The 16,186-nt window shown below is 42.5% G+C and overlaps 1 protein-coding gene and 1 long non-coding RNA gene across 5 annotated transcripts in view; both read right to left on the bottom strand.

Annotated features, from left to right (window-relative positions):
- Window positions 1-54: 54 nt before the first annotated feature.
- LOC120540817 lies at window positions 55-6,786 on the bottom strand. Its single transcript, XR_005635884.1, has 3 exons — window positions 3,246-6,786; window positions 838-1,074; window positions 55-409 (listed from the first exon to the last, which is right to left on the bottom strand). It is a non-coding gene; the product is annotated as an uncharacterized LOC120540817 (long non-coding RNA).
- A 681-nt stretch (window positions 6,787-7,467) lies between these two features.
- Window positions 7,468-16,186, bottom strand: part of lrrc75bb (leucine rich repeat containing 75Bb) — a 57,792-nt gene continuing 49,073 nt past the window's right edge. For all 4 annotated transcript variants that reach the window (XM_039771885.1, XM_039771887.1, XM_039771886.1 and 1 more), the window contains one exon: window positions 7,468-12,006. In XM_039771885.1, coding sequence (XP_039627819.1) covers window positions 11,430-12,006 — 577 coding nt within the window. In that variant the 3' untranslated portion in view covers window positions 7,468-11,429. The remainder of the gene's footprint in view (window positions 12,007-16,186) is intronic.

Genomic DNA, 16,186 nt, shown 5'->3' with positions numbered 1-16,186 from the left:
TACGAGAGCTGAGGGGGTGCACTGTGAGAAGTCTGATCGTGCTAAAGGGGTTTTGTTTCACAGACACTTGGGTAAAACTTGAGGTCAGACAGTGTTTTTATAAAATGGAAGGAATAATCTTTTGATTTGATTAGAGGTGTGTATTGATTACTTGACAGTTAAACATCAAGATTTATGTTGTGTGGATGAATTTGTGTTACACCTCTGACTCTGAAGCAGCAAGAAACTTCATTCAGACTCAAGTGCCCTGAACCCAAGTTTATTTCAAACAACAAATTTGGTTTCACTTACCTTTTTGGGCAGCTGATGGGACGTTTGTTGGTCATGCAGTGAGGCAGAGCGCTGGTTTAACGTTCGGTGCCTTGGGGGTAATAGTGCAGTTCATGAATGAGGCTGCTTGTTTTTAACCCTACAAGAAAAGGGGAGTAGGTGTGGAGATGTTAAAAGATTGCCTTCATTATTTGTCCTGCTCATTTGCTCGCACTACATGGGCTGGCAGCAAAGCCAAGGTTCCGGGGGTCCATTCCCACCACAGACTTTGTTTAGCCATCTCCAGGATGGTACTTGGACTACAAAGCGACAGACTCTTACCTCAACTCCAAACCAGAATGTACCTGGGCCAGTGACACCCACTAAAACTTATGAACGTCTCCTTTAATTTTTTTTTTTTTTAAACCTTTTCAGGCCTCACTGACGTCATTGGTAAAGATGCCATCCTGGGCAAGGAACCAGTCGGTCACAGGGTTCACTCCCACAGTTAAACAGTCTGCCTCTTCATTGTCACCATTATTTCCATAAGCTTATGTAACCGTTTGGACCAAATGCAGTCGTCATTACCTGCCAGTTTGTCGTCCGTGTCTGTATGCATTTTGTTAACTTCTCCAAAGATCTACAGGCTTAGTTTTGAACAAGTTGAGATGGCATTAGGATGATTTTGGCCACAGCAGCACTGTTTTAGAAACACTTTTGTACTGGAGCAGCTTAGCAGGCAGTGGTCAGTGCCGTTGTCACTCATGGTGCTCTCCTTTGTGTCCAAAGCTATTCTTCAATGTGCTTGTGTGCAGCTCCTCAGGCCTGAAAATGTAAACCGAAAACGGAATTAGGTTTCAGATGGCAAAGCTTGGGGTCGCTGTGCGTGTATCTTGTTGTATGCCGTCAGGCAGCCCCCAAGATGTGATCATGTCTGGGCCGACTACCTCTTATGATCCTCTTTAAAATCTGTTTTCATGAGAATAGAAACTTTTTAATCTTTCAGGGTGGGTGTTTTTGTTTTGTTTTTAAACAGCAGTTGCGAAGTGACTTTTTTTTTTTTTCTGCCAGTGCCAGCAGGCCCGAAAACATGGCAACCACAGCATAGGCACAGAAAGGGAAAAAAACCACAACATGTCCCAGCTGCTCTTTTAAAAACAAATTAGGCAATATGAACTAACCTTACGCAACATTTGTGTGCCAAATAGCCACACACAAGTAAGTAGCAGGAAAAAAGGTTAGAAGTCAGCATGAAAAACATCTGTAGAAATCATGAAATGTCTACATGTCGTCCTCCTCCTTTCTAGTGCCTCAAGTTACCTCCGGTCAGCTGCTGGTTTGTCCCCAGTCTTTTACTCCACTGGTTGCTCTGTGTTACCCCAGCCAGCCTCTGTGACGGTGGGCTTAGGAGGGGTCATACCATCTTCTTTAGGACCGTGTCGTGTGTCTCTCACCCTGCAGCAAACTAGGACTAATCTGATACGTCCGTGATGGATGACAATCTGCTGCTACGTCTTAAAATTGAGGATTCCATTGATTCTGCTCAGCTCGCCAAGATGTGTGATCCTCATCCATGGCGCACTTTCCAGCTTATCTTCATTGACGCTGCCTCCTGTCTGAGCCACAAATTTCCAATTTTAACAACACTTGCTGCTGTCCTTGTTGTGCAGCCCAGTTCTTGAGAAGCTCTGGGCTTTGTTTGCACCTCAGCAAAACTGCTTTTTAGCAGAACTCTTACCATCAATAGGCTCTTGCAAGAAAGTAGTTTTCTGGCCTATAGAGGTGTGGATTTGTGCTCCAGAGCTGACAGGAGTGCTGGACATCTTGGAATTTTTAAGGGACGTTCACCTCCTGGAGCGTGTCTGCTGTACTCGTTTTCCAATTGTGGCCCAAATCAGCCGTGTCAGTGTTGTGCTTCTTGAACCGTCACATCTAAAACTCCCATCTGCTTGGGAAAGACTCCTGTGATGGCACAACACTGCCATCCGCATGCCATCTCCTGACCTGTTAGTTGGCTTGTCCTTCGACCGTTTTGATTCCGTCGATTTGTCTGATGCAGTCATTGTCCACTTGCCCTTTTTTTTGCATTTTAGTTTAATGATGCATGGGGGGTAAGAATCCCAAAAAGTCATCAAGTGTCATCTGAAAGTTGGCCTAATATGTCATATTTACTTTAATGAACTACCCAGTCATCTTCAACATTTACAAATTTCCACCTATTCCCTTCCAAAAATGGAATGTGCAAGTGGGGAAAAACTCTAGACCAACATCTCAGACACATTTTATAGAAAAACCGCCTGCATCAAGCCAGTGCCAGCAGGCAGGGTAACGCCTGGGGTTTTGGGGGTACGTGAAGCCATTAAATAAGATGGAGTAGACTAATGCTTAGTTATTTAATCATGGAGATATGGGACCTGGGCGGCGGTGGGCTGGCGCTCTGCCTGGGGTTTGTTTCCTGCCTTACTCCCTGTGTTGACTGGGAGTGGCTCCAGCAGAGCCCCCATGACCCTGTAATTAGGATATAGCGGGATGGACATTGGACCTGGCTGTCCTAAAACTGGTATTAGAGTTCAGCGGTCTACAAAAGTGCAACAGGAAGAAGGCCAGCAGGTTATTTTAGGGAGCAAATTTGAGCCATCAAAGACCACTGTGGACCATCACGTCCACATTGTTCGGGGACCTTTCAACACAACACGCTAGAGTCAGTGTTACCTTTAATTCACCAGGACTAAATCACCAACTGGCATTTTCATCTCTTCCTTCATCTTCAGTTCTCCAGGTGTATGTGGGTCTGCCACCTTCGGTCACCGTTAATCACCCGACAATGAGTTTTAGGTCATATGATGCAGTACATTCACAAAAAACACAGCTTCAATGTATATCTAGTATGGTAGGGCAGCTTATTTAAACAAGTTTATGAATGTTAAGGAATCATGCAACAGTATCAGGTGTTTACCCTCGTGTTAACTTTACAGATATTTAGCTTATGCCCTTACCTTCAGTTATTTCCGCAGTGTAACGGCCGTTGAAGACTGTTAGTGTCACATTAACGAGGTGTTGGGCTGCTAGCCCCGCCGCTGCCCGTTCGTTTTTTTTTCAGCGACCTGGGCAGACTTTCTGCAGGGACACGAGTTAAAATAAAGGCACCCAAAACAGAAACAAAAAAAGGGTAAATCAGGTGATGGGGTTTTCAAGCAGCAGCAAAAACAGAAACTGACCAGTCCCCGTCCCCTCGTAGCGCTGATCATAACAACAGAAGTGCTGTGAGCCGGTCTACAGGCACACCCCACTGTATCATGTGTCGTGTTCACTAGAATCCATCAGGTCAGCTTCAGAGTGACCGATGCTGTTAATCAGTAGTCTTACATTTGGCAGTGCTGGTAATTAAATCATCTGGACAGGGTCTTACTTACCATTCTCTCTCAGAGGGGTTTCCAAGCGTTAGACTCTTACCAAGGTTCCTGATAAAAACAAGGCTGATAGAAATAGGAGTGCATACATATAAACACAGAAGATGGGACACAAGCCAGAGGAGACAGGCTAACATGTTAGAGCTCTAAACAGGCAGCCTCTCCTGTCTGAACTTACGGTGACATCACAAAACAGTTTATCTTCACAAGGCTTTAAGGACAATGGCCAGGGCTGCGTGGAGTGGAGTTCAGGTAGAGGACATGGCTTGTGTCAGAGCGCTCACTCTCAGTGCCAGGTGGGTCTTTGGTCTGGGTGGGCTGTGATGTTGCCTTCCTCAATTTACTGTGCCCTCTGCAGCTTCCTAGAGGAAAGCATAGCGGTTTCTGGTACAGAAGTGGCTTCATGGTAGAGTGGACCTATGAACCAGTGCAGGGAGAGCAGCTTTCAGGCCAAAGAACGGCAGGGACAGTTTTGCTTCACTGACAGTGGTGGTCTGTGACTTCAAGTGTGGATTGTCATGTTTCAAAGAGAAGAGATGAATGCAGCTTGTTTAGGAAGGATCCAGCCAGCCTTCAATTTGCGTTTACAGGCCTGAAATGAATATCCGTCGGGACGCCTTTCTGTCTGCAAGTGACACTGCAGTGACGTCGGGCCACCTCCGATTTACCCCTTCATCTGATTTATTACAGAGCTGATTGTTGCCTCAAGCTGCAGTTATGCCATTCAGTCAGGAATGCAGGTGGTGAGTGCAGCTCTCATTTCGCAGTTTTAACAGGCCATTTGTGCCAATAAATGCTTTACAAACTTGGGAGTATAACAAAGTGAACAAAAAGCATAATATGGGAGAAATCTACACTACACAGTCTCCATGAATAAGTGAAAGGTGACACCGGGCTGACACCTGTCCGCACACCGTCTCTGAGGGGGACGCGTTGCACATCAAATCCGGACTTGGCACATAAAGCCTGAACTTGTAATGTCAAGAAACAACAAGAGGCAACAAACCCAATGGAGTGAGCAGTGCCATATTGAAGTGAGCCCACTAGGAAGGTGAATTTTGTTATCCAGATGCCCGAAAATGCAAACGCATTCCAATAGGGGGTTCATAGCAAAGTTTTACTTCAGAAACAAGTTGTTCCATTTCATGTAGGCAGGCCATGGATAAGCCAGTGAGCAGCCCACTGTAGTTAAAAGGAGGTCTGCTGTACCTCCAGCGGCTGAAAGGACTGACTCCACAGTCCCATACTGGTGCCACTCAACAGTGTCTGCATTTGGTAGGGGAAGGGGTGGATGGAGAGTGTTACCCTGGGCATATTGCTCAGCAGACAAACTCATCTTGTCAGGTCTCAGGAAGACAAGAAATCATCTGGAATCACTAGATGGGTTGACCCAGCCCCATGGATGGATTCAGGCCTCCATTGAAATGGCACCAGGGGTTAGACAGTCATCCTTGTGTCTCAAATATAGAGTTGGCACTCCTCTCAAGAATGAAGCGTGTGCGCCACTGCTGCTTTAGGAGAATTAAAGTGTGGTGGGCTCAAGGCAGCCATCTCAAGGAGACCAATGTGTTTGCTTGAGCCGTGAACTGCTGAAGTGTGGCACAGCTTACAGTCAGGCCACTTGGTGCCATTTATGGTAAGTCATCAGAAAGTCCTGATCTGTTCCCTGGAATTTCTATTGAGGAGCAAAACAAAGCTCAAGAAGCTGATGGGTGGCCATATGAGGAGTATGGTGACAGACACAGAGTAGATCTTATATCTTACCAGCGTCTCTACACTGCAGCCCAATGATGTTCTTACAGTAAACATCGAACCTCGTCCCATTCAGCAGAAACCCAAATCCACTTTCCTCATGAAACCTTCTCCACATGTCCATCCATTCATTCGACTTTAGCATTGGAGTTTGTGACCCAACTCAGTGCAGTGAAATTCTAGCCTGTATCTCGCCTCCAAACAGCAAAGCTATAAAAACGGCAACAAAAATCACAAAGGCGGACCAAAAGAAAAGAAAAGTATAAATAGCAGGCAATACAATATTTACCCATTTTTTTATGATACATATATTTTAAAATGTCTTATTATAAGATGGTATTTATATTTAAAAAAGGTAAATTACTCAAAACATTTTAAAGGTAGGCAAGGAAGGAACACATCCAGATTTAGTCATCACATTACAAGGAGAACTTCACCGCACTCGAGAAGGTCAGACATGATTGACTAGAATAACTCCGGGACTGAGAAGTGTGAAGAGCGAGGAGGAAACATGGGACTGGAATCTGTAAATAAAGACAAATTACAGAGCTAATGACTGGATGAAAAGTAAGGGACACACAAACGAGGAAATAAAATGATATATACACCATGCACATATGAATAGAAAGTAAGAGTTCTGTAATACACAGAGAATGTTAGCAGCCAAGCCTTGAAATTACATTTCATCACATAGATCGGTCAGACTGCTCCAGCAGGGGGCGCCACAGCATCAGGGTCTCATTCTGTAAGAGCCGTCACCAGCAGTGGCACCACAGTTACCATCTTGACTTACCTTAACACAGCCACAAGTGTGGTATTCTGGGATGCCTGCACTTAATCCTCTTCCCTCAGTGGTGTAACACAAGTGGTGGGATTCCCCTCTCCGTCATCTTAGGCTAGTTTTCTTGAGGTGGCTTTCAGCGATGGGCAGTGGCGCTCGTTTCCTCCACAAGGTCACCTGTTCACATCCCAGCATCCTTTTCCTGTACGTCATTTCCACACCAGCCTGTACCACAAACTATATTAGATTCAGCAGACTAAAAAATTAAAAATGGAGGCCAGTAACGGCTACAGGCTGCACAAGCAGATTTACAATTCTTGACTTTTTATTTCTTACCATTTTGTGCCTCCAGCATGTAAAGAGCCAAAAGCTTCAACTCGGCCTTCAGTGAATGGCCTAGAGATCATTCCACCCCATTACTATCAGCCCTCCGATATATCCCACATGTCCTTTGACGACTCCTCTTAAGAGGAGCACAACAGGCTCAGACTTCCAGCTTGCTTCTTCACACCACCACACACATTTGAAGAAGCAAACACAGAAAGTAAGGTCACTATAGGGCAGGGGTACTCAATCCCAGTCCTGGAGGGCCGCAGTGGCTGCAGGTTTTTATTCTAACACAGCTGCTTAATTAGAGAGCAATTCTTGCCAATAATTTAATTTCGTGGCTTGTTAGTACTTTAACTCTGCTATGTCAAGTCATTCTCATATCCTGGATTTTCTTCCGCTTTCTAATGATATCCAAATGATTTGAAGGCTAAAATGAATGAGTAATTCTCAGTGCTTCACTTTTTCTCTTCACTTTCCTTCCAAGTATTTAATTAAACCCAATAGTGCATGGTAAATACACACAGGTGTAAATGGAAACAAGCTAAATGGAGAAATGATGGTTTCTTTTGTATCCAATTGCTGATAAGGGGTAATTAAAAACCAAGAATACAGCTGTTTAAAACTAAAATAAGCAATAAGGGTTCAAAATCTTAATGAGTGTGACGACGAAAATGAAGCTGAAGTGTCACTTGAGCAATAAGAGCTTCTTATTAAGCAATTGGGTTGGAACAAAAACCTGCAGCCACTGTGGCCCACCAGGACCGTGATTGAGGACCCCTGCTATAGGGGGACCAAGAAACCCAATGCATTGCTTTCCCCTGTTCACTTCTCTACGACTACTTGTGCCTGAATCTCCTCATGTAACACCTCACATATGGACTGACCAGAACCCCAGTCTGTCAGGAAACCATAAGATCCACTGTAGAAGCAGACATCACAAAAGCAGAGGTTTGATCGGTTTATTGAACACAGTAGAAACACAATAAGTGTATTTACATAAAAGAATGTACAATTTCAGCAGACACAAAAGAGGGAAAGCTTCAAATATACATAGAAAAGTCTCAGAATAAAGTACCCCAGTTACATTCACCCTTTTAGACATGGCGACTATCTAGTCCTAGAAGTAGGTGATCACGTTCCCACTACTGGGATGATTTGAAGATACAGCATATAAATGTACAAACATCTTTATGGTGATGTGATTTTTGGGTGAGGCGCAATGGTGTGACACACAGACAACAGGAGACGCACAGTACATCTTGGTGAATATTTGCAGCATAGCAGCACACTAGGACTACGTACAGTTGAGCTGCACATCAACCAAATCACATTGCTTAGGAGGTCGACTGCGAGATGAACACACGTGCACTGCCAGGTCTGATCACTTGAATCTCATCCTGAATGACATTGCTAGTTGGGGAAAAATAGACGAGCTTAGTGTCAATGTGCTAAGAAATAATCGGTTTGTAACCCGCTCAGGACTAAGGGGTCACAAGATGATCGGTTACTCGAGTCAGTCACTCAAGGCCACTAAGGTGCCTGCTTGTTTTTGGACTGGACTGAAGTGGTCACAAGGAGTCAGCGGTTATTGGCAGTGGCGTTTCATTTCTTGATGCACAGCAGTGTCTAACAGTTGTAAAACATGGCAGTGAAGCACAGACACAAAATAATTTGCTGCACACCAATATTAAGGATTCGTGGAGTTTTAATCCGTAGAAATCTGGAAAAAGTCTTCCAGAAAAAGAAAAACAACAAAAGTCAACTCTCCAGGACAAAATGACAAGATGTGCTGAACAGGCTCTGGTAGGCACAGATTTTATGGAGTGGTTATGTTAGTGTCCAAATGTGAGAGAAGTTGACGTGTACCTTCAGTCAGGATGGAACAGAAAACGGAAACAAAACCAGTCAGAGGAAACCGTCCATCAAGCAAAAAATAAGCCAACAGCAATGAATGGGTAATGGAAGAGACATCCAGTTGTTAACAGGGTGAATGACACCATTTCTAAATCGGACTCAAGGTTCCAGCACGCCAGTGATCAAGACGAAAAAAGAACATTTATGAAGGTGTGTGGGAGAACCCAACCTGGGCAGGCACCAAAATGGGAATGGGAAAAAAAACAAAAAAAAAAACAGGGAGATGAATAAATATCAGTACAATCAGATGGATTATACTGACTGTGTCCTCAAATCAACACTAGCAGACAGCGTCAAGACGTACACGAACAGCGTGCAGGGAAAGCTAAGTGCTCCTCCACAGTCACCATCAGGTCACGCAGCCATTCACTTTTGTTTATACAGCAAAGCCAGCAGTACGGAAGTCTTCATTTCAAATCGCCGTTATCCACCTCTCACCCTGCACAACAAAGACACAACCAAGTAGCCATTAACACTCAGACATTCAGAGATTCATTCAGGAAGCCTAGTGTTGACTTATCTGCTTGGACAGATAGTACTAATAACAGTCAAAGCATTGCAAGTGTCACTTCTTTATATACCCGACCCCGCCCAATCCCCAAACCCCCCTATACATTCATTCATCATCCACACAAATTCCCTTCAGTGAGTTTGGTGGACATTCCCAGGGATTTCCATCACTCTTCTCAGTGCAAATCACAATGTAGAGTAACCCAAGAAAATGGCCAAGACAGGTAACCTACATAAAAAGTCACTTAAAGTGGGTACAACACCAGGTGCCCACCAAATACACAGCTTAAGAAAAACTTACTGTAGGCAGGGAAAAAAAAAAAAAAAAGGTCATGTCCTAACCAAAAATACATTCAATATTAGAGATGGACTTTTTGTCTTCTCTTTTAATCTCTCGGTCATCTGGTGGCACTTCTGGCACACCAGCAAAACCGCTTACACCTCTTAGAAGGACATCAAATACAAACTATCAGAAGCCCTGCCAATCAACAGCACACTGCCATGACGCACCTCAAACATTCTATGCATAGATTAAACTTGCATGTGTTACCACAAAAGGCTTTGCTTTTTACTAGATGGAGGCCAGGCAAACACACACCAAACAAAGACGTGTGTATCAGACGTGGCATCCCGGGCTCATCTTGGTTTTCATTTCTGTTGCAGTTATGAATCCAGTTCCGGCCTTTTCCCTGTAAATCCATGGTATGCATAATGCAGCATCTTACGAGGCAGGCCGCGGGGACCCCTTTTCAGTACGTGCCAGACAGACCATTGGCAACTTGCCGAGATTTCATGAAAGTCACCCTCACCATTCTTTTAACAACAAACTGAAAGGTGGCCTCACGCAGATACTGTCATCATCTCAAAAGGCCAATGCTCATCACAATCCTAGTGCCAAAAAAAAAAAAAATAAGAAAATCTAATTTGCTCCAAAGCAGGTCCGGTTCTAGACATGAAGCTGCCATCATGCCATTTAATTTCAGCCACCCCCTCACCCTATAGTACCTTCACTTGTTTTCTAAACCAGTGTATTTAAAATTAAAAATTTTCGTTATTTCCTTAATGTAAAAAAAAAAAAAAAACAATTCAAGAAAATGTCTTCGTAGGTAGAAGAAAACTAACGAATTGAACTTCCAAAATTATTTAAACTTGCGCTTTTAACAATAACAGATTGTAGAAAAAAACACTGAACACTACAAAACCTTTTGATTGATGCGCTGTGTACTTGAGCTGCCACAATTCACGTGTTGTGATTTGCCCGTTTTTCATTGAAGCAAGTTACCGACATTCGACGGGAAAAGACAAGTCCTGCGCCGAGCCTGCGTTTTGTTGAGGACGGGCCTGGCCTCCTTCGTGCCTGCACCCTTTGCACGACCGGCAGAACTGGGCCTGTAGTCATTACTACTCGAGAAACCTTCAGACTGCACGCTGCCCTCAGTGTGGCACCAACAACTTAAAAAGCACCTCCATTCTGAGGAAAAGCTCTAAAGAGAAGTTTCATCAGGAAGCAAGGGTCCTCCATTAAATGCACGAAACACAAACTACAGTACCAAAGAAAAAAAACCAAGTCAGTCTTAAAAAATCCTTTGGGATTGTAACAGCTTGTTGATGTAATTTTGGAAACATCTCAGTCACCTTTGGCATTATCAACAATTTCCTTGAAAACAGAATATCAAATGCAATGCATGGCAGTAAGGAGGCTTTATCACTTTATCACCTGGTCCAGGAGCTTTTCACAGTTTCATGTGCAAATGGCACACAATTATTGGATTAAAAAATAATAAGAAGAACCCCCCCAAACCCCCACCCTGTTTCCTCCAGCCTCCAAGACGTCCGATTCTAAATTGCAGGAAAGACTCGAGATATTTTTTTTTTGCACAGTGTTCCATACAATAAACAACATCACGTATGTATTCAAACACGATCTCCACTAGTGAACACTAGTAATGACAGGTCGAGGGTTACAAAGTGCGAGTGACGTCACTGACTGCTATGAAGACGGCCAGCTCTGTTGCTGATGCTGATTTTGCTGGCAGGTTTAGCACAAACACACACACACAAAGTCAGAGCGGATGGCCCATATGACAGGCTTCTGGGCAGAAATGTGGTTCAGTCAGTTTGGCATAACAGCTAAATTTGCACACTTTACTCTTCTCTGCAAAATGGTCTGCGAATAAGCCCTTTAAAACAAGAAAAAATAATAATAGCAAACCAACGGTCCTCATACTTAACTAGAAATCTTCAGCTGCCATGCAAGAAAGACATCATTCTGAAAACCTCTCGGCTGCCAGTAAAATGTTGTCTCGTTTCCAGGTGCACGGTAAGTAACTGGCTACTCTGGATTAAATCAGGACATGAATTATGGGTGCTGTGTTGGGACAAGCTTTCAAATGTATGGCCTTAACTCAGAGGTGCCGATACATGTGTCAAAAAAATAGGAGAACACTTTTTAAGTGTTCAAAACCAAGGGCTTGGCAGAGCTATCACCTCTCACAGCACTGCAGCGTAAGGCTAGGAGACATGCATCTATCCGATGTCACCCAGATGTGTGAAACCTCTTCATCATTGTTGAAGACTTCATCATCCTCGAACTGGCTGGATTCCTCCAGAGATGTCTCCAGATTGTAATCGTACGGCTGTCCCTCTGTATACTCATAAATGGTGGGTAGGCTGCTCTTCAAGCTGCACCGCTTGCGTAATGCCACCAGGAGGGGTTGGGGCATTGTGAAGATGTCCACGTTATTTCCCAGGTCAATCCAGGACAAACAAGGGAACTTGCCTGCATCTTTGAGGGCTTCGGTCAATTCTTTGACAATGGCCAAGGTCAACCAGTTTCCATTTAAAGCTAGGTTAGTCAGTTTGGGTAAGGAACTAAAGAAAGGCAGGAGCAAACGCAGGTGGTCATCATGCAGTTCGGTGAAGCTCAAGTCAACCACAGTAATCCCATCCCGATTGTTCTGCACATAATAGCCTATACGGTGAACATCCCGGATGGATAAGGGGATCCCAGACAAATCGATTGCATCACTGGCCATTTTCTTTTGCAAAGTTGTTTTCAGGCTAGAAAATGGGAGGAAAAAATAAATAAATGAGTACAACAGCAGCAAAAAGTGTAACACTTCATGATTAGAACACCCTGCTCAAGGCAAATGAACAGTCTGTTAGGGTGAAGACGTTCTCAGTACACAAAACCCTCAACCTAAACCCCACCCTGCACTCACACAGCTCATACAGGGACAGGCCACACAATCCACTTGGTGACAATAAAAGGACACTCGCTGCTCTTCTCATTATCACAACCAGCAGGAGCGATGAGAGCACAACTCACATTAGTCAACTGGGAACTACAAGAGTTGCGACAATTCACAACATTAATTCAGAGCCTCATTTGCAGAGAAATGAGTCAGAAGGCTGGCCGAACTCGAGAGCACAGATGATACATGGATTTAAAGAAAATGTCTGCCAAGATTCCACCGAATATCCCAGCTGTTCTCAATCTGCAAAGGGGTCTAAAATGCACACTCACATGGGAGAGAGATGCAATTTAAGGTCACAGGGCCCAGAGCTAATCCTGCACATTCATTAATATACCGATTGATTGATTGATTGATTGATTGGATTGATTGTATTATTTGTTCTACGAGTCTCCACCTCTTTTGTTTCATGTTTCTGCTGCTGTGTGCGTCACAATTTCCCCTTGGGATTCCCAAAGTTTATTTTATCTAATATAATTGAATACAGACACTGGCGGGGAGCAATTACAGTTTTAAATAACAAACATTTAAAACTAATTCACCACACATCTTTCTCAAACACTACTGTAAAGTAGGAAAAGAACATGTGGATGAAGGTTCAAGACAACAGCAGGCAGAAACCAATTCAAACAAGCAGAATTCTTTTTATTCTTCCACTTGGAACTCTATAAGGCAAAGACCCTCTACTCACCAAGTGCAAAAAGCCCCCTCAGTGGGGTCAGTTGCATTTTTATAACAGAAATCCTCAAACAAACAGAAAAAAGAAGCTCTGTTTCATCCAAAGGTCACAGAACATTCTTACACAATTTGTTGATTACAACGGAAAGCAGAAATTCTAGTCTTTTATTTCTAATTAAGCTTATCAGAAAACTTGTCATACGTTTGGCATCTTAATTGGACGATAAAGTAGCCAAGAACTGCATTCCACACTGGCAGCCCTACTCTATGTAAGCACGCTTATTTATCTGTTAATAATACCTAGCCACACAGAGAACATGCAGATTTTCATAAAGAAGCTAGCAACAGACTAACTTCCATTCCACAAACATAAAAACACATCTACTCTCTTTCTCAACTTCAATGGCCACTTTTGCCGAGATGTGTACTCCCTGCCATCCACAGAGTTTGTCACCAGTTTTAAGCTGACACGTGCCAAGGAGATTAAAGCTGAGCCTTCTCAGGTTTTTACCCATAATCCTCTCAACCAGACATCATTCCCCCACCCCACTGCCAAAAAAAGTGCTCGCCTTCTCATATTCATTAGAAACAATCCCATCACAGCCTGATAAGACAACACAGACCTTTCTGTTTAACTTCTAATTAGAAATGTCCCTCTTGCTTCCCTAAATCCTTGGCTTGATCTGCTGAATACTGTAGATTCTTTCTCTGACGGGTTGACCTTGAGAGCAGAAGGAGCAAACAGCATTTTATATCCCTTGGGATTATTGTAAATGAGAGCCTTTCATCTCTCACAAGAATGTTGAATGCATGTGTGGCCCCTGGAAATCTATTTCTGCTGCCTTTATGTCATGGCCTAATAAGTGAAAGAGCTTTATAAGGAGTGACACCCAACATATGGATCAAAAGCACATGGGAACTCGAGGACATTGAATCAGCCCTCACATTTGAAATATTCTCATTCTGGACTAATAAAATAGTCGAAAGTGACGATTAGGTCTTCCACAACCTAACAAGAATATTAAATAAAGCAAAAAGATGGCTGGATTTAAAAACAGCCAGCCATATACACACGTTCATTTTCTCATCAAGACGCTTGTTCCAAACAATTTTATTTTAGACCATGGAAAGACTATCAAGAAAAATAGAGATGTTCAATCTGCTAAACACGATTCAAACTACAGTCAACACCATTACATTTAAATTTGAAGGCAAAAAATGTTCAAAGTCCATTTAAAAAACACCCATGTAGGTATTAATTACTGCAGTATGGCAATAGCAAAGCAAGAGTTGTTAAGGGCACCCAACATGTCATACAAAACATCCATCCATTACCCAACCTGTTATATCCTAATACAGGGTCACGGGGGGTCTGCTGGAGCCAATCAACAAAAATCTCAAATATATTTCAACCCTGCATTAGACATCCAGTATTTTTAATACTCTTCAGACACACATGCTGCTTGACAGACCTGTTGACAAGTGCCATACTCTGGCCGATCTTCACCGTCTCACTGGATTGCGCATACAATTCTGATCTACGGCCTTGCACTAAACCTCGAGACACTCTCGACTCCTTGTTTTCTGCATTTGTTATACTGTCTGATGTTCCAGAATGTTAAATATTTTGGTTTGTTGCACTGTAAGAATTTCTTTTTTGTAGCTGAATTTTATCTACTTTGTTATTTCCAGTGTCCATGGGCCTATAAAATGTCCACAGGGACCCCTTGGCCTTTAACACTAATATTAAAGGTTAAAGCAGACAAGAATCTGTGCTGGAGTGGTGTCCATTTTAGAGCAGACTCCGAGCTTGTGGCCTCACACTAGAATGGAATCCTGGTACTTGTAAAAGAAAATGATAGACAGAGAGATACTTTAATGAATTGATTATATAAGAGCTAAAACAAATTATACAAATTTGGAGTTCTTTCTTTTATGGCAAATATGACTTTGGAAGATTTTCAGGGAATGTTTGTCCTAATTATACGGTCTGTAGTACACAGAAATAGGGGTGCAACTCTGAAATATCAAGGTAACTGTACAAATGATTTCAGGAATAAGATAACACATGTAATTAATGTTTAAAAATACAGGACTGCTTTTATTACGATTGTCCTTCACTGACACTGTAAACATACATGCGGATGTCTTTAGTTAATGATTTACATTTTACAAAAATATCCCTTTACAAAAACTTTTTTTTTTTTTTTAATCAAAATTGATTAAACTTCCAATTTTAATAAGACTCCTGCACTTGATAGCCAACCTAGCTAAGGGTTTGACTCCGAGAATTGTAGTACACATAAAGACAGTGTCTAAAATCAGCACTGGTATCCCACCTCTGCTCAAATGCAAACCATACAGAAACTACCCAAACAATACACTGTTCTGTCTGTGTAATCAGCGTTACTGCCATACTCCACTGTAGAAGTACAGACAGACAGACAACTGCTAAACATATTACGGTAATAATCACTTGTTACAATTATTATAACTCTATTTGTGCACTTGTTTCAAAAAGTACTGTGCAATAAGTCGCTCATTCAAAGATAATGTCTTTATATAACCGATTTCTAATCTTTAAATCTGCATTACACAGTTGCACTTTGTATTACTACAGATTTGCCCTTCTAAAGAAAACACAGAGGGTTAAACATGAAGAGTGAATATGTATATTCACTTAAGGATTACAAGAGAACATCCCATTTTATCCTCCCCAAGAGAAATGCTCTTTTGTGAAGCATGGCATCTAATTAACAAGACCAACAGGTGTAATCTGAGCTACTTATTTGGGAGCATCTCAATCAGCATTGCGCCCATCTGGCTCTTTTAAAAACAAGCAGCTACACCAGAAAACACCTTGAATGGCTTCGGAAAACCACTACCAGATGAGCTCCTGAATGCTTGTGCTCATCTTGACAGGAGGACCATCCAGCCAATTCATTAGATTCTCAACATTTACATAAAAATGCTTATTTATATTATGAAACATTTATGCCATATGAATATTATACTGCATGATATTAGCAGCTAACTGAAACACTCAAGATAAAATAGACACAAAGCTTACTGGTAAATTATACCCACATAGGGCAGTAGTATCAGAATGTGGTGCAATTGTGGGTGAAGTGAAGGACTAATGGTGTTCTGGATATATAAAGAAATCATAAAAAGGTAAAAAGATTATCTAAGGCACAAAAAAAAAAAATTTGAATAAAATTTTAGCTGTTGAAAGAAGTGCTTTAAGGGGTAGGAGGAGGATGGCAAAGGAAATAAGAGTATATATAATGCCTAATCTCAACTCCAAC

Source organism: Polypterus senegalus, chromosome 12 (assembly GCF_016835505.1).
Source record: "Polypterus senegalus isolate Bchr_013 chromosome 12, ASM1683550v1, whole genome shotgun sequence".
Classification (NCBI taxonomy): domain Eukaryota; kingdom Metazoa; phylum Chordata; class Cladistia; order Polypteriformes; family Polypteridae; genus Polypterus; species Polypterus senegalus.
The sequence above is the reverse complement of the archived record's forward strand: the minus strand, read 5'-3'. Positions and strand labels throughout refer to the sequence as shown.